Source organism: Trachinotus anak, unplaced genomic scaffold, assembly GCF_046630095.1.
Source record: "Trachinotus anak isolate AG129_WGS33_773 ecotype Australia unplaced genomic scaffold, CSIRO_AGI_Tana_v1 ptg000020l, whole genome shotgun sequence".
Lineage (NCBI taxonomy): Eukaryota > Metazoa > Chordata > Actinopteri > Carangiformes > Carangidae > Trachinotus > Trachinotus anak.
Window position 1 is genome coordinate 5,504,713 of NW_027273871.1, and position 22,000 is coordinate 5,526,712.

The 22,000-nt window shown below is 39.2% G+C and overlaps 5 protein-coding genes across 5 annotated transcripts; 2 read left to right on the plus strand and 3 right to left on the minus strand.

The window, feature by feature from the left end:
* Nucleotides 1-319: 319 nt before the first annotated feature.
* Nucleotides 320-2,036, minus strand: LOC139637551 (olfactory receptor 52N5-like). Its single transcript, XM_071506358.1, has one exon. The coding sequence runs from the start codon at nt 1,500-1,502 to the stop codon at nt 573-575; it is 930 nt and encodes a 309-aa protein (XP_071362459.1). The 5' UTR covers nt 1,503-2,036; the 3' UTR covers nt 320-572.
* Nucleotides 2,037-3,499: 1,463 nt separating this feature from the next.
* On the plus strand, nt 3,500-6,295 carry LOC139637522 (olfactory receptor 52N5-like). Its single transcript, XM_071506279.1, has one exon. It carries the CDS (start codon nt 3,581-3,583, stop codon nt 4,508-4,510), a length of 930 nt encoding a protein of 309 aa, XP_071362380.1. The 5' UTR covers nt 3,500-3,580; the 3' UTR covers nt 4,511-6,295.
* A 98-nt stretch (nt 6,296-6,393) lies between these two features.
* Nucleotides 6,394-11,827, plus strand: LOC139637637 (olfactory receptor 5B17-like). Its single transcript, XM_071506482.1, has 2 exons — nt 6,394-7,466; nt 10,220-11,827. Exon 2 carries the CDS (start codon nt 10,224-10,226, stop codon nt 11,181-11,183), a length of 960 nt encoding a protein of 319 aa, XP_071362583.1. The 5' UTR covers nt 6,394-7,466; nt 10,220-10,223; the 3' UTR covers nt 11,184-11,827.
* On the minus strand, nt 11,828-14,717 carry or6at1 (odorant receptor, family 6, subfamily AT, member 1). Its single transcript, XM_071506483.1, has 3 exons — nt 14,305-14,717; nt 13,083-13,745; nt 11,828-12,242 (listed from the first exon to the last, which is right to left on the minus strand). Exons 1-3 carry the CDS (start codon nt 14,374-14,376, stop codon nt 12,069-12,071), a joined length of 909 nt encoding a protein of 302 aa, XP_071362584.1. The 5' UTR covers nt 14,377-14,717; the 3' UTR covers nt 11,828-12,068.
* A 4,018-nt stretch (nt 14,718-18,735) lies between these two features.
* Nucleotides 18,736-21,898, minus strand: LOC139637603 (putative olfactory receptor 52L2). The gene has a single exon (XM_071506440.1). It carries the CDS (start codon nt 19,997-19,999, stop codon nt 19,061-19,063), a length of 939 nt encoding a protein of 312 aa, XP_071362541.1. The 5' UTR covers nt 20,000-21,898; the 3' UTR covers nt 18,736-19,060.
* Between the last annotated feature and the right edge of the window lie 102 nt (nt 21,899-22,000).

The following is a 22,000-nucleotide window of genomic DNA, read 5'->3' on the forward strand; positions in this document are numbered from 1 at the left end:
ATTTAAAATTATTTATTATTGCACCATTTGAATTAATTCCCATAAAGTACCTATAACAAGGAAATATTAAAGTTTATTCTGGTTTTAAAGTATTTTGTATGTATATTATGTACATATATTTTGTAATGTATTTGCATAAACAGAAGCAGATGAGATGGCAACTAAAGCTTAAGTAATATTTTCTGAATTCTTTACATGAGCAATAACAACCTCACAGATAACATGAGAAATGTGCAAAGGAATATTACTTTTAAATTTAAACATTTTAGTTTATTTTACCATTGATAATTTCAGAGAAAAAAGTTTAATTTCATATAATGAAATAATAAAAAAGAATTACTGTTAATTTCTTACACCTCATAAAAATCCATAACTGTCATTCAAACCAGTGAAAGCAACAGTGGAAAATGAAAGGTTCTGCACCGTGTGAATAAAAGTCGATAAGAAATTTGTTGACCTCTATGAACCTGGAACCAGATCGGTAATAGAACCAGCTATTGGAACCCAACCGTAGGTAGAATACTTCAGTACAACTTTGTATCACAGTTTTCTTTGTCTTCAATTCAGTCATATCATTTTTTCCTAGTCAGCAAGATGATAATTTTTTCTCTGACTGCTTTGATTTGCAGCCCGTAGATAACGGCATTCAGAGCAGGAGGAACCACATGGAGCAAAATAGATGCCAGCTTCCTGTGGTCTGATAAGCTCTGGAAACGATGGAGGATGACAATGATGGTGCCTGACAAAAACAGGATAATGTAAACAGCCAGGTGGGTTGCACAGGTCTGTAGCGCTTTGCCGTTCAGAGTCTTGTTCTTACTACTCAAACACACCATGGCGATCCTCAGGTAGGTCAGCATTACACAGATAAGTGAGAATGTCATTGTGGCCATGGCGCTGCCGAGGCCATAGATGTGATTGATGAGAACATTTTCACAGGAGAGTTTGAACAAGGAGGCGTTATCGCAGAATGGGCTGCTTACTGTGCTCCTGCAGCGCGACAAGCGGACACTGAGGCTCAACAGGATGGCAATCAAAAGGAAGGCTGCACCCCAGGCCCCCACCGACAGCTTCACCACCATCCTGTTGGTCATGATGGTGGCGTATCTCAGGGGGTTGCAGATGGCCACATAGCGATCGAAAGCCATGACAATGAGTACTGTGTGAGAAGTGCCTCCATGAAAGTGAGCACAGAAGGCCTGAATGAAACACTCATAATAATGAATGTATCGCTCTGAGATTGGAGTAAAAACATCACTCAGTACGCGGGGAATGATGGCGGTGGCCCCAAAAGCATCGTTAATACTCATGTTGCAGAAGAGCAGATACATGGGCTCGTGGAGGCTACTCTCCATGGCGATCAGGATCACCAGGCTGAGGTTAGACACCATGATGAAGATGTAGATGAGGAGAATCAGGATGAAGGCAGTGATGGAGGACTCGGGGCTGACCTTTAACCCCTCCAGCTGCAGAATATCCATGTCGACAGTTTCATTCTCCATACTGCAGAAGGAGGATCCTGGAGAGGATCGCACACAGAGAATTCAGTCAACACTGAGTTATCAAACCTGACTGGTCCAAGTGATGGTGTTCATGATGACCATGTGAGTCAAACAGAACCTGGAGGTTACACTGAAATTCAACCAACATAACATTTTAGGTTTCCACTTAAGAGTAGCAGTTAAAAAATATAAAAGGATGTTTCCAAAAGTGGTCGCATTAGCTCTGTTATCAGAACTGTCATTGACAAATCCTGTAAAATCACAGCAACTGTGTTTTAATAAGACATTACACACATTTGTGTTGAGTATTTTTGTTCATGTATCTTTTATAGAACAGACATGAACCTACAAAGCAGCTCTTAATCATTCACAATGTTCGTAATGTTATTAATCAGTAAATTAGATTATTCCTGCTCATATTCCATTTTAATTTGAATTCCTTTCCAACGTATCATATTTAAATTCATTTTGTTCATCAATATTAACATTTCCCTGTTGTTCAACATAACAGACACAGCACATTCAGTATCCAGTCAACAGAGGAAAATGTGTGTGTGAGTGTGTCAGGTTTACCTCTGTTGATCCTCCTCCAGTCAGACCAGAGGTGGACTGACACTTTTTATAATATGACTGAGGCAAGGCAATGACGTTACTGGCCTCTCTGGCACCAGTTACAGTGCACTGATGAAGTTTTCAGGCCCCTTCACTTTTTTCACATGTACAGTACTTTAATTCAGCCAAATTCCCAGTAAAGCTGTTCTCATGTTTTTCTTTTTCTTCATGACAACTGTACATGGGGTGAATTTTGATATAACTCTGTAAACCCTGTTTATATTTTATCAAGGCTTAAAGTTGTGTATAATTGGGGGAGTGGTCACCTTGAGAGATAGGTGATGAACAATGTCATGTAAAGTACAGTTGCTGTGAAGGAGGAAATTAGCTATAGAGACCAAAATGCTTTTTAGTACAAGGCAGTTTATTTCTGCTGTAAAGTTGGACATTTTAACATGGGAGCCTATGGAGACTGACTCACTGTTGGAGCCAAAAGCTAGTGACCATTAGAGGAACTGCAGTTTTTTTTAGCACTTACCTGTTGGCTTCATTTTTCAGCCTCTTAGGTTGCTGTTTGGTTGCACTGTTAGAACTGAGCTGAAACCCATTACTTACAGGTTGAGTCAGACGATATGGTTATAAAATCAGGATTTCAGCAGTAGAGCAGCAGCTTGGAAGAGACTGTTGGTTAACATGTAGTCTCAATGTTCCACATTTCAGGCACTGTTTCAGACTTGTTCCATTGTCTGGCAACAGAAAAAGAAAAACATGAGAACAGCTTTACTGGGAATTTGGCTGAATTAAAGTACTGTACATGTGAAAAAAGTGAAGGGGCCTGAAAACTTCATCAGTGCACTGTAACTGGTGCCAGAGAGGCCAGTAACGTCATTGCCTTGCCTCAGTCATATTATAAAAAGTGTCAGTCCACCTCTGGTCTGACTGGAGGAGGATCAACAGAGGTAAACCTGACACACTCACACATACATTTTCCTCTGTTGACTGGATACTGAATGTGCTGTGTCTGTTATGTTGAACAACAGGGAAATGTTAATATTGATGAACAAAATGAATTTAAATATGATACGTTGGAAAGGAATTCAAATTAAAATGGAATATGAGCAGGAATAATCTAATTTATTGATTAATAACTTTATGACCATTGTGAATGATTAAGAGCTGCTTTGTAGGTTCATGTCTGTTCTATAAAAGATACATGAACAAAAATACTCAACATAAATGTGTGTAATGTCTTATTAAAACACAGTTGCTGTGATTTTACAGGATTTGTCAATGACAGTTCTGATAACAGAGCTAATGCGACCACTTTTGGAAGCTTCCTTTTATATTTTTTAATTCTTAAGTGGAAACCTAAAATGTTATGTTGGTTGAATTTCAGTGTAACCTCCAGGCTCTGTTTGACTCACATGGTCATCATGAACACCATCACTTGGACCAGTCAGGTTTGATAACTCAGTGTTGACTGAATTCTCTGTGTGTGATCCTCTCCAGGATCCTCCTTCTGCAGTATGGAGAATGAAACTGTCGACATGGATATTCTGCAGCTGGAGGGGTTAAAGGTCACCCTCGAGTCCTCCATCCCTGCCTTCATCCTGATTCTCCTCATCTACATCTTCATCATGGTGTCTAACCTCGGCCTGGTGATCCTGATCGCCATGGAGAGTAGCCTCCACGAGCCTATGTATCTGCTCTTCTGCAACATGAGTATTAATGATGCTTTTGGGGCCACCGCCATCATTCCCCGCGTACTGAGTGATGTTTTTACTCCAATCTCAGAGCGATACATTCATTATTATGAGTGTTTCATTCAGGCCTTCTGTGCTCACTTTCATGCTGCCACTTCTCACACAGTACTCATTGTCATGGCTTTCGATCGCTATGTGGCCATCTGCAACCCCCTGAGATACGCCACCATCATGACCAACAGGATGGTGGTGAAGCTGTCGGTGGGGGCCTGGGGTGCAGCCTTCCTTTTGATTGCCATCCTGTTAAGCCTCAATGTCCGCTTGTCGCGCTGCAGGCGCACAGTAAGCAGCCCATTCTGCGATAACGCCTCCTTGTTCAAACTCTCCTGTGAAAATGTTCTCATCAATCACATCTATGGCCTCGGCACTGCTGTGGCCATGATGGCTCTCTCCCTTAGCAGTGTAATGCTGACCTACCTGAGGATCGCCATGGTGTGTTTGAGTAGTAAGAACAAGACTCTGAACGGCAAAGCGCTACAGACCTGTGCAACCCACCTGGCTGTTTACATTATCCTGTTTTTGTCAGGCACCATCATTGTCATCCTCCATCGTTTCCAGAGCTTATCAGACCACAGGAAGCTGGCATCTATTTTGCTCCATGTGGTTCCTCCTGCTCTGAATGCCGTTATCTACGGGCTGCAAATCAAAGCAGTCAGAGAAAAAATTATCATCATATTTACTAGGAAAAAATAACATGACTGGTTCAATTATGGATGTGTTTCTGTATGCATTTTAAGTGCTGCTGACTATCACTTTGACTGGTTTGAATGACAGTTGTGGGTTTCATCAGGTGTAAGTAATTAACAGTAATGCTTGAGTTGCTTAACTTTTATTATCATTTTTAAACGACATTACATGACATTAAATTACAATGTTTTTTCTTAAATTACAAACGTTGAAAACAGATTCCAAGAGGATTTGATAAAGACTTAAAGCCTCCGACACTCCAGCACATCCAACTCTACAAAGCCGTCAAAGTCTTGAAAGATGTTTTAGTTTTTCAGATTTTGTGCATAGGTAACAATAACAAAACAATAACTTGATGTCATGTTTTCACAAGTTGTTGTTCATAAGTTTGTAACTTGTAAGCAGATGTGGATCTTGCCATTGTTTTTGTTTAAATGAGATTTTAAAAAATGTAAATTCAAGGCGCTCTGTGGGATTCCAATTTCGAAAACACTATTGCTTCCTAACGAACAAGAACTGGAGGAAGTGCACATTCTGCTAATTATCAGAACCTACACTGTGAGAATTGGACTTACTGAAAGAACTGCACATTTCATGTTCATGAAATTTCATGTTAATTTGAGAGTTATGGATTTTTTAAGTAATTAACAGTAATGCTTTTATTTTTTGAAATTAAATAAATTTTTTTTTCTTAAATTACAAATGTAAAAAAAAATATTAGTTTAAATGTATTAGCAGCTGTCTTATCTGTCTAGTCTCTATTAAAAGAACTGTCAATCATTTGAGAGTGATAGCTGCTTCTGTTTATGCTAATATGTTAAAAGTATTTCAAAAATTGAATAAACATCAAGCCTTAATATTTGCCCTGTTGTAGGTACTTTATAGGAATTCATTCAGTAGTTGTGATAATGATTTTCAATAGAGTTACGCATCTTAATACCAAAGTATTACAATAAGGATATATATTCACTAAACGTTGTTCAAAGAAAGAGGAATGGTTACTTTTCATTATTTAAGTTTATGTATAATATTGAAAAGAAAGTATTTATACATCAGTTGAAATTGTTTGTGTTCACTTATTGTGAATAAACATTTTTGATTATAAATCAGGTTTAGGTTCTATATATTTATACTGTGAAAGTATCAAAACCTCAGTCCACAGAGAAATGCACACAGCCTGTATTCAGAAATTGAGCCTTAAAATGAGCCGTCAGGACTTCTGGAACTTTGTGATGTCACAACAAAGCAGTCACCATTCTCAGCCATGTTCCAAGCTCCGCCCATCTGGACCCCTGAGCATTTGATCACTCAGAAAACAGTCAGGCTCTGAGCCTCTCTTTTGATTGATAACTAAGAGTTCAGTCTTTGAGAGGTTAAGTTTAGGGCAGCATGACTTCATCCATGCAGATATGTCAGAGGAACATGCTGAAATCCGTGGGGTCATCTGGTGGGAATGATTGGGTGTCGTCCAGTAAGCTAGGATTCAAACCAAGAAAGGGCTTTGCCCATAATGCCCCTGTTGGAGAGTACAGATAGCAGGATACTGTGGTTCACTGTACTAAAGGCTGCTGAGAGGTCCAGCAAGATAAGAACTGAGGACTGATCTGTCACAGGCAACAAGGCCGCCTCAGTGGAGTGGCCACTCTTAAAGCCAGTACAGCCCAAAAGTCTGAGACCACTTTCCCAGAATGAGAAGATGTATAAAACTAATGAGAAATTTATAAGAAAATATGTTTATCACATGACAAGATATATGATATATAGAGTTTCTAAATCTATGTTGTTTTGCTTAGCTTGCATATAATAATTAAATATATATCATTAACACATATGATTGCAACATGTTATGTATCTAAAATATAAAAAAATCATCATATAGATATTTTTTATAAATGTACATATACAAATAATACAAACTTTCATATTGTATTTCATAAATATTATAAATGTATATATTTATATATCTAGAGTATTTATATATGTGATAATAATATATCCCCTGATAGGTGACATATACGGCAACATCACTCTTGATATAGGGACATAGAGGTAGCTGAGCAAACCCTTAAGTTGTGAGGAGGTTTATCACCTGAGTGCAGCTGAGCTGGTAGCAAGAACAATGTTGTCCCATTTGCAAGCTTACTGTACCGCATCATCCACTTGTCGAGACTTGACTTCAGCGTGCCATGCTTGAATTCGCATGGACACAGGTTCAAACTTTCTGCACTCTTTATTGAGACAGAACAATTGTTTAATCCATCACTTGGAGTTTTTCCCTTTTCTTTTGATCACGCTCATCACTCCTACTAGTGTAAAGGGTAAATTTATGATGAGGAAAAAAATACACCAAGAACAAGAACTTGATGGATGTGACAACTTCAACTCTTGGTAAGAGTGTCAGGATTCATGACACTTTGTAGACCAACTCTCTTAGTTCCTGTTAAAAGTACTAATAGTAGTACTAGTAATTATTAGTGCTCTGTAGCTGCAGTTTCAGTTGATAATTCATTGTAGGTTCATCACCAACACAGACACATTTCACATTGTCACGTTGTCATTTTATACATTTCCACTATTGGTTTTAGCTACCATAACTTTAATGACTTTTTTCTTTGATCTTTGCTCATAAAATGGCGAAAGAAGAGATAAATAAGAGACTTACAAGACTGAATTTCATGAATCCTGAATGCAACTGAACTGATTGTAGCAGGTCTTAACCTGCTGTATCGACATCAAACATACAACTGACAAAAATGCCTGAATGCCAAACTGCAGCATGTTGACACAAATATTAACAACACGTATGGTGATGTTGATGCAAAGTTGACAGCAACAGTTGCCTGGTAACAAACTGTTCAGCAACACAACAAACCACGGAGTGCCAGGGGCCGCGCTGCCACTTTACAAAAGCCGCATGTGATTCCAGCTCCAGTCTTGCTGGAGGAGGTTCACATCAGCAGAGGTAAACCTGACACACACACACACTCATTCATAAAGTATAAATTATATCTTCCATTGTTCACTGAATGGAAAATGTGTCTGCTCTGATTAACAAAATAAATCATAACCTGAAGGCTAATTGGAAAATAAACGTCCAAATTGAAATTTCATAGTTTAAAACAAAAACTAAAAGCAGTGAGGTGTGCTTTAGATCTGATCCATGTTTTTTTTTCATGACATACATCACTAATATGTTGTGTTGGTAGAAAAGAAACAATTTAAAACAGTATAATCTAGCTGTTTATGAAACAAATAATTAAATAATATGTACAAACTTAAATATCTGGACATTTGAAAACTGTTTTATTTTGAATGAAAAGTCAGAAGTTTAGTGTGAAACTAAAGCAGTTTTGAAATGATTTTGTTCCATGAAACAAGTTTAATGGGATGGAGCTGATGTGACTCTTACATTGTGAGAAGTGCAGTAAGTGCAGTTACTTTACATGTGCATCCTGTGGGATCATGAGTGTAGTTTTACATCTCCTCTCTCAGGCTTCTCTCTGGAGCTCTAGTAACAACAGGTCAGTCAGCCAATCAGAAGAGAGGATCTGAGCTTCTCTTCTAATTGGCTGTCTGTTTTCTGAGTGATCCAATGCTCAGAGAAACCAAATCCTGCAAGGTTGGATGGTGGGTCCAGGTGGGCGGGGCTTGGGGCATGGCTGAGAGCAGTGACTGCTTTATTGTGACATCACAAAGTTCCAGATGTCCTGACAGCTGGTTTTAAGGCTCAGTTTCCGAATACAGGCTCTGTGCATTTCTCTGTGGACTGAGGCTTTAATACTTTCACAGTATTAATATAGAACGTAGACCTGCCTTATACTCACAAACACATGGACATCTACCTTTAGACTATATGTGAGGAAACAAAACCAAAAGGATAGCGGCCACCATCAACGCTGCACTACAAGCTGATCTAAATGTGATGTACTGAATTTTCTCTGTCAAGAAAACAACTTTACAAGAGTTAAATCATTAAAACAAACAATCATCAATAGATAAATAACTGTAACAGACAAAATGTGTGTGAGGGGACAATTCCACAATGTTGGGTCTTTAGCTGAGACTTAAAAGTCGATTAATCGATTACTTGATTATTTGATTACTCAGTGGTTATTCATTATAATGATAATCAATTGTACATGTTTTCTTTAGTTTTTTTCCAACGTTCGACAGCACAATGTTCTCCAATATAAGAATGTGCTTCTTTTCTCTGTGTTTATTATTAACTATCAGGCAACACTACATTTGAAGTTTGGGGTGGTGGCATTTTTATGGATCAAATGATTAATTGATTCAGATTTATCAAGAAAATAATCTGCAGATGAACTGATCATAGAAATAATCACTGATTGTTGTTCTAATGGGAACATGGAGCAAAATGGGCATAGCAATGAATTTACATTTAAAGAAGGTATTTAGAAAAAGTGTTAACCCTCTTCTGTTATTGAGTAAAAACCTCTAATATAATCAAATGTTAGAGTTCAGCTGCAGTTTAACTTCTCTCACAGCTTCAGTATGAAAGATGGGATCAAGCTTTCATTTATTTCTGGTGACACATTGGTGTTTGTGCTGTTTTTCTCTGCACTCTTGTCCCTGCTGTAAAGTCGGTGTAACCCAGTCAAGTTATGTATTTCCATGCACCACTAAGGATTCTGTATTAAATGAATCGAGGTCAACTGGCAGCTGTTGTTTTAGGGTTGTTTTCTAAAGTTGGTCGGTCACTGTCAACCAACACCCACATAAAGTTTTTGACAATTAAATTCTTAATATTACATTTTTTCCCCAACTCTTTCTTAACTTTTATTGTTGCTTAGTTGTGAATATTTTAATGATAGAGAAATAATTTCCCTTTTACTAAAAAAAAAGGAGGGTTCATTAGATAACTACTGCTACTACACTGAAAAACAAGATAAATGCACTTTTGTTTTTGTCGAATTTAAAATTCTGAGCCTTTTTCTAAGCTTCTTTCCCTTAAATTTTGTTCCCATGTGTTTAAATCCAGGTCAGTGAGCATTTCACCAGGTGTGGCATATCAAGATGTGGATTACACTGCATGATTACTGCACAGGTGTGCCTTGGGCTGGTCACAATAAAAGGCCACTTAAAAATGTGCAGTTTTATTAGGCAATGAATGGTGTGACTTGGGCTACGGCTGTTCATTTTTTATTGGGGGGGGGGGGGGGCTATTGGCAAGAAGTGGATGAAGCTGTTGTAGACAGATAATCTCAAACATGCTCAGTACATGACATGATGCTGCAGCATGAGGCTATGGCGCTAGATGAATAGCACGACAATGGGCCTCAGGATCTCGACGTGTGTGTGTGTGTGTGTGTAACATTTGTGTTTATGGAAAGTCTTAGATCTTTTGTTTCAACTTGTGAAAATGAGATTAAAGACAATGAGATGGTATTTATATTTTTGCACAGTTCACTTCACACCTGTGATCTGCAGCGAATAAATTGGAAAAGGAAAAATACTTTTAATTTTTCTGACTTTGCCACATTCAAGATCAGGCTGCTCAGACTGTATTTATTTATTAAGACTGCATGATATTCAGAGGTTATGTCACACTCAAGTTATGATTTCTTCCTTGTATTTCTTTTCATGGCAGAGCAGCACTCATGAACCATCTCAATAATTATCCTCTCATCATCACTAGTAACAACTTCATCGATGGGTTGTAAAATCAGTTCTGTATGTATGATTCTCCCTCAGAGGTATGGAGAACCAAACCTTCAATCCAGACATTATATCCATCGAAGGGTTAAAGATAAGCCCCCAGTCCTCCATCCCTGCCTTCATCCTCCTCCTCTTCATCTATATCTTCATCATGGTGTCCAACATTGGCCTGGTAGTCCTGATCACCATGGAGAGGAGCCTCCACCAGCCCATGTACCTGCTCTTCTGCAACATGAGTATTAACGATGTGTTTGGGGCCACTACCGTCATCCCCCACCTGCTGAGTGATGTTTTTACTCCGATCACACAGAGGTACACTCATTACATCGACTGTGCCATTCAGGCCTTCGCTGCTCACTTTCATGCTGGTACCTCTCACACAGTGCTCATGATCATGGCCTTCGACCGGTACGTGGCCATCTGCAACCCCCTGCGGTACGCCGCCATCATGACCAACAGGATGGTGGTGAAGATGTCAGTGGGGGCCTGGGTGGCAGCCTTCATCTCTGTTGCGATCCTCCTGGGCCTCACCATCCGCCTGACGCGCTGCAGGCGGATTATAATCAACCCGTTCTGCGACAACGCCTCCTTGTTCAAGCTCTCCTGCCAAAACCTTCTTATCAACCACATCTATGGCCTTGGCAGCGCCGTGGTCATCCTGGGCTCCTCCCTTGGCAGCATCACGCTCACCTACCTGAGGATTGCCATCATGTGTTTCAGCAGTAAGAACAAGGTGCTGAACAGCAAAGCGCTGCAGACCTGCGCCACCCACCTGGCTGTGTACATCATCATGTTGGTGTCATCCTTCACCCCCATGATCATGCACCGTCGCCCTGAGTGGGCGGACAGTGGGAAAGTGGCATCTGTCATGTTCCATGTTGTTCCCCCGGCCCTGAACCCCATAATCTACGGGCTGCAGTGTAAAGAGCTCAAACAGAAGATTGTCAGTGTGTTTCACAAGAATAAAAACATGAATGGTAAACAAACTTTCAATAAATAATTTCTTTAAAGGTACAAAGGTCTCATCAGTCGAGTAGCTCGAGTAACCGACACAAACATGAACTTTATGTCTTTAAATGTCTCATGTTGTATAAAGGTAGATGTCCATGTGTTTGTGATTATAAAGCAGGTCTAGGTTCTATATTAATACTGTGAAAGTATCAAAGCCTCAGTCCACAGAGAAATGCACACAGCCTGTATTCAGAAGTCTTAAAATGAGCCGCCAGAACTTCTGGAACTTTGTGACGTCACAACAAAGCAGTCACTGCTCTCAGCCATACCCCAAACCCCGCCCACCTGGACCCACCATCCAAACTCACACGATTTGGTTCGCTGAGTGATTACCTGAAATCTGCTATATTTTTTTATTGAATCACTCAGAAAACAGTGAGCCAATCAGAAGAGAGGATCAGAGCCTCCCTTCTGTTTGGCTCACTGACCTGTTGTTTATTAGAGCCCCAGAGAGAAGCCTGAGAAAGGAGATGTAAAACTACCTCATGGAAGTCACTTATGCAGATGAATTGATGGAAGGTTTGATATACTGTTTGTTTGAATAATATGATTTTAATAGAAAACGAAATATGTCAAAAAATGTATCATTTTCATATAATTTTATTTTCATTTCTAATAAATCTACATGCTAATATAACAAATAGACAAACATTGGATCAAGGATTGTGAGACATATTCAAACAACTTTATGGAAAAGACATTGATTTATTATTTGTCTATTCATGGGAATAAAAAGTCATCCAACAAAAAATAATTAACACATTTCATTAACCATCTTCACGTGACACTTAAATGTTTTGTTTTTTTTTTACATATTCAGTTTTGTGTATGAGTTGTTGACAGCAGGACAGGCAGCAGACCAGCAGTTTTTCTTTCAGAGTGATGACACTGTGACTCTGATGTCCTTCGTGGCTGAAACAGCAGCAGGTCTGAACCTGCTCAGAGTCCTACTGATGGACTTTTGCAGCTCCTTGTTCCTCAGACTGTAGATGATTGGGTTCAGGAAAGGAGTGAGAGCGCTGTACAGCACAGACACAATGATACGAACCTGAAATGAAAATCAAAAATAATCTTTTTACTAAGCACAGGATGAACAGTCTGTTGTCCAACACTGATCACCATGAAATCTGCTATCATTGATTAGCGCTGAAACATCATTCATTATGAATAATTGAGGGCGTGGCCTCATTGAGTGACAGGTGAGTGAACGTATGCTTGCAACAAACTGGCATGCACAGAAGTCTGAGCTCAAAACATACCACCTCTTCCTGATTTTTGGATTAACTGGGGGGTAAGCAGAGTCAGGAGCTGCCAAGATGGCTGCAGTGGAGATGCTTGCTGAAAAAATTGCTCCTCAGAAACCCGCGGGTGATGTCACAGAAGCTACGTCCATCTTTATTTGGCACTGTGCAAAAGTTTTAGGCACTAAAAGTAAAGTGTTTTCAAAAATAATGCCACATACTTTTAATTTATCAATGAACTTAAACCTAAATCAGATCAGTATTTGCTGTGACTCCTTTTCTTTAAACCAGCTCCAGCTCTCCTTGGTACACCTGCTCATAGTTCTTCAGTAGTAGTTCTTCCTCTTCTTGAAGAACCTACCACAGTTTTTCTGTCTCTTCATGTGATCCCAGACTGACTCCATGATGCTGAGATCAGGATCTGTGGGGACCAGAGAATGAGTCGGTGTTCTGGTCTCTGAAGATCTTTATGTGTTTGGACTCGTTGTCCTGCTGCAGGATAAATCTGGACCAATAAGACGCCTCCTGATGGGACTGATGATGAGAAAAGTCTAAAGTGCCTAAACCTTTGCACAGTGCTCTACATGAGACCTGTTCTAAACCAAAGGCAAAAATTTAAGGTAGACCATAAGACCCAATTCTCGTACCTCTGGTGAAAAGTTTCCCACCCGATAGGAAATATACACGAAGGAGGCTGCGGTGTAAGAGATGGACACCACAGTGAGGTGAGCAGCGCATGTCCCAAAGGCCTTCAGCCTCTGAGCGACACCCATTCTCGATATGGAAACACCAATGAGGACATAGGAGGTGAGGATGAGGACTCCTGTGGTCAGCAGTGCCACCATGGCGGAGGAAAGGGATACAATGCTATCCACTGAGGTGTCCGCGCACACCAGCCGCCTTACAGACGATGGGTCACACCAACCATGTCTGACCACATTAGGGCCGCAATAAGGCCGCTGCCAGGCCATGGCAGCGGCCGGCAGTGTGCACATAGTGCCAAATCCCCAGGCTCCTACGACGAGGAGCAGCTGGACTGGGCGGCTCATGACAGCAGTGTAGCGCAGAGGATTGTGGATGGCCATGTAGCGGTCGTATGCCATGACTGTCAGGATGGCACGGCCAGTAACGGCAAACTGAATGAAGAAATACATCTGGAGGAAGCAGCCCTGGACGGAGATGGTTTTCGTGTCCGTCAGGAAGCTGGACAGCATATTGGGGATGGTGGTGGTAGTGTAGACCATGTCCACGAAGGAGAGGTTGCAGAGGAAGAAGTACATGGGAGAGGAGAGTTTTGGATCAGTCAGCGCCTGCGTGAGAAACGAGAGCGTGATTACAACACTAATAATTACATCTTAATCAGACTGAGGCAGCACTGATGTAACCAGTCCTCCAGCCTGAACAACCACACTGGTCGTTTTTTGACGCATAGGAGTTCCTCCTGAAATAGCCCCCCAACAGCAGCAGGTGCACTGGACTTTGGTTGTCATGGTTACAATAATAAACACACAGAGTGTACTAAGAGCGGCGTACCTACCTCTGTTGCCATAGTTACTAAAACTATAATAACGGTAATGGCTAAGTTAGGTTTAGCAAAAGATGGTGAATTGGGTTAGAATAATTACTTCCTCAACATGAGACGATCTTTGTCATAGGGTAATAGAAACTACTTCACATTCCTGTGTTTTGTTGACCCATCCAACCTGACGTGGACTCTATAAACTTTAAACTTTTCCCTTTGCTACTGTCATAATGACTACGGCCACTAGATGTCGCGTAGCAACAAAACATAACAATGGGTCGTAACAACCTTCTGCACAGATGACCTGTGGGCTTGATTTGTACAGGACAATTTATTTTTTGTTTTACCACGAAGATAATCATGCTGTTTCCTCCCAGGATGATGATGTAACCCAGCAGTAGGATGACAAAAAGGATCATCTTCCTCTCACCAAGGCTGGCAAGGCCCTGGATAATGAAAAAGGTGACGCCATCAGTCTGCCAGGTGTCATTGGCAGAGCTGAATCTGTGATTGGTCAAAAAGGGTAGATATGAATCTGGAGAAAAAAAGTCAGACAGAAATCAGTGTTGAGTCACAGACAAAATCTGTTGGAACAAGAACATACAGGCAGCTGGCAGTTTATTAGGAACACCTGACTAAAACTGAATCAGTCTAATCCAACAGTCATGCATTACCTGGTGTTGTTGAACTGTATTGAGTTATTCTGATACTGTTCCTTTTATTCAGGCAACCCTCAATGATATAAAGGGGGTGTCACACAAAACTGTTCAACAGCACCACAAGCTACAGCTCTGAAACATCATAAACTCAACATTATAAGCTTCATGGAGGAGGATTATTACAGGACTGTTGGACTACACTGACTTAGTTTTAGCTTTTTGTTCCAGTGAAATTGTAAAAAAAAAAAAAAAAAAAAATCATGGAGACACTTTGACACTTGAATTGTAGGTGTCACTCTTAGTACTTATTTTAATTTTTTTTTTTTTCAATGAATAACTCATATAATTAAAAAAAATGTGGTGATTTCTGCATTTTGTTACGTTCAACACTCTCAACAGAAGAAATGAAATAATATCACAGAAAAATTATTTCACAATAACTAAATTAGTTTTACATGTAGAGCAGTTGACCAAAGGATCTGCCTGAGAAATACAGTACAATGACCTGAAATAAATTCAGCACAAAACCTGAAGGTGTAGACGCTTCATTCTCAGGTTGAGGAGATTTTAAGCTCCAACAGCTTAAATGAGCCTTGTTCCAGCTGCATGGTGCACCCCTCATATAATGACTTTATTAGTGAAATGTTTGTGTATTTGTACAAAACACAACCTACATTTTGAGTTGTTTTAAATTCAAACTGAGTCAATAATGTAACTCATACAAAAATGTAATATATAACATATATGTCCCTTTATCAAGAGTGAAGTTGCCATATATGTTCTCTATAAGGTGGTATAATATAATCATAAAATTAATAAGAAATGAAACATATAAACATATAGATTTTTTTATATGTATGCTGTTTTAATGAACATACATACATACATATATACATACATATATATATATACATATATATACACACATATATATATATACATATATATATATATATATATATATATATATATATATATATATATATATATATATATATATATATATACATATATATATATATATATATATATATGTATATATATATATATATATATATATATATATATATATATATATGTGTATATATGTGTATATATATATATATATATATATATATATATATGTGTGTATATATATGTATATATATATGTATGTATATATGTATGTATGTATGTTCATTAAAACAGCATACATATAAAAAAATCTATATGTTTATATGTTTCATTTCTTATTAATTTTCATTCTTACTTTTATAATGTCTGTCTGCCCATGCTGGGAAAGTGGTCTCTATATAATATCAACATGTATTGACAGGCTTTGGAGTGGATAGATGTCTTCAATATAAGCATACATACACGTACATTTTTCTAAAGGCAAGACATATATTTGAATGTATGGTTCCAATTTGTAATAAGTTTCATAAATAATTTTTACAAAGATGTTTTTATTGTATATGTAGCCTACATATATTTCATATATGGTAATTCAGTATATGGGTATATATGACAGATGAGGCACACAAATGCAATCTAAAACACTGAGATAAATGCAGGGGTCATGAAATAAAATTAGACACTGAAGATAATGTATCACTGCCCTCCATCACAAAAATCCCTGAAAAGGCAGTTATGCCACACACCACCATAAACAGATTAAGACTCATCTATTGTCATAAATTTTGAAACTATATAGTCACAGATTTACTAACTTCATCCCTGTGCTTCTGTTCTCCTGCATACATGTGAAAAAAACATCTCTGATATAATCTATCTGTGAAGTTTGGTTTCACTGGACATCAAAACAGTTTATTTCATCACTGACAGAATGAAAAGCACAAAAACACTCACAGACCTCTGGGGCTTTCATTAGAAATATCAAACAGCAAAAGCTCCATCTCTCCTCAGCAGATAGATGAATGGATGAGTGGATGGACACAAATTTGCTGCCAACAAACAACAAGTGCAGAATAACTTCATCTATGCATGAGTTCAGGTTGACTGCACAACAAACTTAAAGAAGCTCTGCGCAAAACAAAGCACAACATGTGCAAATACCTGATTTATAAAACATGTATAAAACAAGAATTGTTGTCTTACCTGAACATTCACAGTGCTCTGTCATCTGAGGTCCACATTGTGCCTTTTCAAGAGCAACCAACCTTTTTTATGATTATAATGGAGATTATAATGAGCGGCCAAGGACCATTAATTACACAGAGCTGCATTAAAAATGTAAATTGTACACAAGAAAACAAACGAACACCACAGGGAGGTGTTTTTAGTTTCCTTTGTGGCTATAAACAAAGAACAGAAACTTAATTGTCTTTGTCACCAAGGTAACATCTTGTATAATCTCCTCATTATAGAAGCTTTTACTCTACTTTAATTGCTTGTGTATCTGTGTGTTTGTGTATGTGTGTCTGTGTAGTTGCTTTACTAATGTTATGGCAACATAATTGTGGACTTTTGGAAACAAAAAGTAAGTCATCATAAAGTTGACCATTAAACTGTATAGGCTGAAGACTTGGTTAAGCTTTAAGGCAGAGTCAGACTCATAATCTGGATAGTCTGTCAGAGTCTAGAACGGTGGTCAACTAAGGGAACTGTCTAAGGCTGACCAGCTCACAGCCACTGGCCTAAATACCATCAACCTCCATGTCTGAGTTATAACAAGTATTTCTCCTGGTCATACCTTTAATTGTCCAATAGCTTAAATACTCAGCCCTTAGATAACCCGTAGATCAGCTGCCCATTGGGCTCAGGCTGGCTCAGTCACATATTTAAACACCTTCCCTCTTGGTGTCTATGGTGGCGTAATGCATTCATCACAAAAAAGGCAGCAGGGGCCTATGAAACACGTAAATGGGCCAGGCTGCATGTGATTGTATGTGCTGGGCCAGTCTGGACCAAAATGCCAGGGCCAATTTTTTGTCCTGGTCTGGCTCTGATGGTAAGGTTGGGTTTAGTTTTAGGTTAGGATCAGCAGTCAAGTTAACATTCTCTTGTTAGGCGACATCTAGTGGCCGTAGTAATTATGACAGGAGCAAAGGGAAAAGTGTGTTGACGTAGTTTATAGAGTGACAAAGTCCACATCAGAAGTAAGAGGTTGGGGTGGATGGTCAACAATACACAGGAATATGTCACAGGAGAAGTAGCAGTTTATATTGTTTCTATTATCCATGACTGCTCCACATAGTTCACCACGCTGGTATTGTAACCATGACAACAAAGATTGTCTAATGTTGAGGAAGTACTTATTGTAACCCAAATCAACATCTGTTCCCTTGCCATGCCCGTTATTATAGTAACCATGGTGACAAAACTAGGTACGCTGCTCTTGGTGCATTCTGTGTGTTTAGTAACCATGACTGAGGTTCTGCTGTGGGGGTGCTATTCGAGAACACACTCCTGTGGGTCGTAGCAGAGGGTTGATGGTTGTTCAGGTTGGAGGACTGGTTGGACATGCAAGACATTTCACTCGAAACCATAAATGAGAGCCTCATGGTGGCAACACAGGAAAAGTCAGAGAATTGCCATAATCATTACGATACATCGTCCAGGAGCCATGAATGTCTGTATAAACCTTGGTGTCAATCCATCTTTTGGAGCTTGTTAGAGTTTTATCCTCTGGGAACAATGACATTCTGTAAAAGTGGTGGACAGACCAACTGAATGATTGACTGATGTTGCCATCACAGCCAAGAACCACACTGCTAGCATGGCCAAAAATAAAACTGTGACCACAATAAACACTGATGAAATTACCTACAACAGTGTCTTAGTCCTTTAAATACACCTGATGAGAATGTCACATTTCATGAGGAGGTTTTCTGAATATTTCAGTTATGTCAAACTGTTAAACACAGGAACTCTTCACTCTATAGTAACTTAACATTTAAATTTTACATAGTAATAGAAAAGTTATGCTATGAATGTTATGCATGTATATAAATGCAGTGTGCATCTAACTATAGGAAATGTCAAACTCTAAAATGTTCTTATTAACTAGATGATTGAATAATTTTTTTTTGTAGTTTATATTTTCAGATTTAGATTTTTAAGTTCAACAAAAACCTTCTCTAAAAGCATTTTACTAAGATTGAAGCCAAATATCTGGAACTTTATGAAGAATCAAGATGATTCTACATTGTTTATCTTTATCAAAGGTTTAAAGAAGTCATATCAAGGAAAACAAACACAAAACCACAGTCTTAAACGAGACACAACAAAATGCACAAATATTGTCCAAATTTGCCTTTTATAGATTTCCTCGTTTGGATAAACAGGTTCACTTGAGTCACAGATGACTACAAACTGAAGATATCAAAATACCTACTTAAGATCATCATCATAGGTTCACTTTGATCGGTGTAAAATTTTGCGTTTGTTGACTGTTGAGTAAATATCAGATACATAAATTTACAGTTTTTATCACATATTAAAATCATGGCCTAACTTTTCTGAGCTGGAATATATTTGACAGACACTTGTGTATTTCCTGGGACTGTAGTCCATAGATGACGGGGTTGAGGCTGCCGGGAACAACGTTAAAGAGAATGGCCGAGATCTTCCTGTACTCTGCGTACTCTGGGAAGCGATGCAGTGTGATGAGGATCGATCCACTCAGGAGCATGATCAGATACAGACACAAGTGAGTACTGCAGGTCTTTAAGGCTTTACTGTTCAAAGACTTGCTCTTATTAGTCAGACAGGCTGCTGTGATTTTAGAATAAGTCAGGATGATGCTGCCAATGGAGGATGACAGAAGGACCACAGTGAATGTGAGGCCATAGATGTTGTTGATGAACACACTCTCACAGGAGAGTTTAAACAAGGAAGCATTGTCACAGTATGGGTTTGTGATCAGAATCCTGCATCGGTTTAGCCGTATGGTCAAGCTGAGCAGGATGGCCACCAGAACAAAGGCCACCCCCCAGGCGGACACCGTCAGTTTGATCACCATCTTGTCAGTCATTATGGTAGCATAGTGCAGGGGATTGCAGATGGCCACATATCTGTCAAAGGCCATAATCATGAGCACTGTATGTGCATTGGTCCCAAACATATGTGTGGTGAAAGCTTGCATCAGACACTCATAGTAGTGAATGAGGCGCTCAGGGGGAGGCACCAGGATGTCGGCGAGCACCCGGGGAACTAGGAGAGAGTTTCCCATGATGTCATTGATCGACAGGCTACAGAAGAGGAGATACATGGGCTGATGCAGGCTTCTCTCTGTCCATATCAACAACACAACACCCACATTGGCAATTAAGATGAACACATAGACCAAAAGCAGAAAGATAAAGATCGGGTACTTGTTAGTCTTGGTGACCTTTAACCCCTCAAGCTGAAGAGTGAGGCTGTTGTACGTGTAGTTTTCCATCTGAACTTCTCTGAGGTAAAACCAGAAGAAAGGTGGGAAAAACTATGAGTAACACAAACTGTCATTAACACAAACTGAAACTCCACAAAGAGAAAGAGAAAAACACAGCTGTTGAGATGATGCTATTCACAGTATTCTCAAATGTCATGTAAAAATGAAAAATGGTGTTAATGCATTAATCTGGTTTCAACTACTTCTTCTCCAAATCACTGTCAAACAACAAACAGATGTGAAGTTTTCCCATTACTTTCAGTTATGAGCTTTACTGAGAGGCATCTAAAAACAAGCAGTCACCACAATTATGATCACCTTTCTGCCACGAGTCTCCTTTCTCTCTACAGTGTAGTCACGCTCACTGGTTTTATGAACATGTCTGTCCTCAGGGGAAGCCTTAACATCACCTTAGAAAACATTATGCAACATTCAAGGGATGAATGTAAACCACTGACAAGGTCATCAGGTGGAAACACATGACACCTTGCTTGAGTTTGACATGTTGGGAACTGAATCTAAGAGAAACAGAGCAGCACATAGATGACAAAAAAGAACAACATGAGGGTCCAACTTCAGTATTTTGTCATGTGCTTGTGTTTCATGCCTCGTCTTACCTATAGATATTTTTCTTTTTTATAAATACTCCCATGGGGAGCTTGGAGTAGATTCTGTTTGGGCAGTTTGGGCTTATTTGGATGGCACTTTACTTTGGAGGTACTCCAGGCACATCCAACTGGGAGCAGACCATGGGGTAGACCAGAAATCATTGGAGGGATTACATATCCTATATGGGACCCCCCAGGAAGAGCTGGAAAGCATTGCATATGACTCCTTGGGCCCTATCTTACAACCGGCGCAAAGCGTAACACACTGTCCTTGCTGGTTTCACTCGGATGCAGTACCAAACACTTCCACCCAAAATGAGATGCAGTCAGGTCATTATGGGCACATTGTTATCTTGGGGCAGCAGAAAGCCATTGGCCAACAAAAACCTGGTCTTCAGTCAGTGGCGCAGTGTTTCACTGTTATTTTAAGTTGCCATTATCAAGAGACGACATACGTCTACATAGGTGGGCACACAGTGTGCCTGTAATGCACAAGCACAGTGTGCCACTGTGTTCCCCATTCATTATATTATCTAAGCTAAAGGGCAGTAAATAACTGTCACTGATTCTGCTGACCTCACTTGTTCAGGTTTTTCTTGGATCTTGTTAAAAGCTTGTCGGCTTAGTTCAGTTTGCAGTCAATAAATAGATTTTTGGTTGAGGCAGGAAAAGAGGCTGTTGCAGCACTCAAGGTATGAAAAGATAAAGGAGTGAAAAATTGTTTCTGGGTCTTTGAAAGATAAAATACATCGGATAGATTCTAGAAATATTTTTAAGTTGATAAAACAAGACTGGACAAGTCTTGACAAGAAAATGAAACTGGTTCCAAAACTGACCCCTGAGGGTCACCATATCTGACAGGAGGAAAAGATGACATGTGGTTATTAATGGACATTATTGGGTTATTAGGGTGGTTGTGGCTCAGGTGGTAGAGCAGGTTGTCCACTGATTTGTGTGTTTTCTGCAGAATGTTGGTATATTATGATAAAGAGTGAAAGACTGGGATATGGGGGGGATGCTCAACTATGATCTGACAACTTAAGACTGCAATATACGTTGTTGCTGCTTGGCAGTAGGAGCTGTGGAGTTGGTGTTGAGTGGTGGTTTAACTAAAACAGCATGCTGTGGTGATAGTTTAATGGTTACATGTCACAGAATTGAAAATGTTTTCATTGTATAAAAATAACATCAGTTGATATGATATTAAAATTTCAGTGTGTTAGCCAGTTTGTGAGGTGAAATGCCTTCTGAAGTGAATAAGACATGAGGTCCTCTTCAAAGATATTATTTACAGCCTCCTTCCCTCTTTCCATGAGTTCTTACTGAACAGGGGTCATCAAGACATAAATTCATTTATAAAGTAAATTAGCCACAGCTTGTTGAACTGATCAGTTTGTTATTG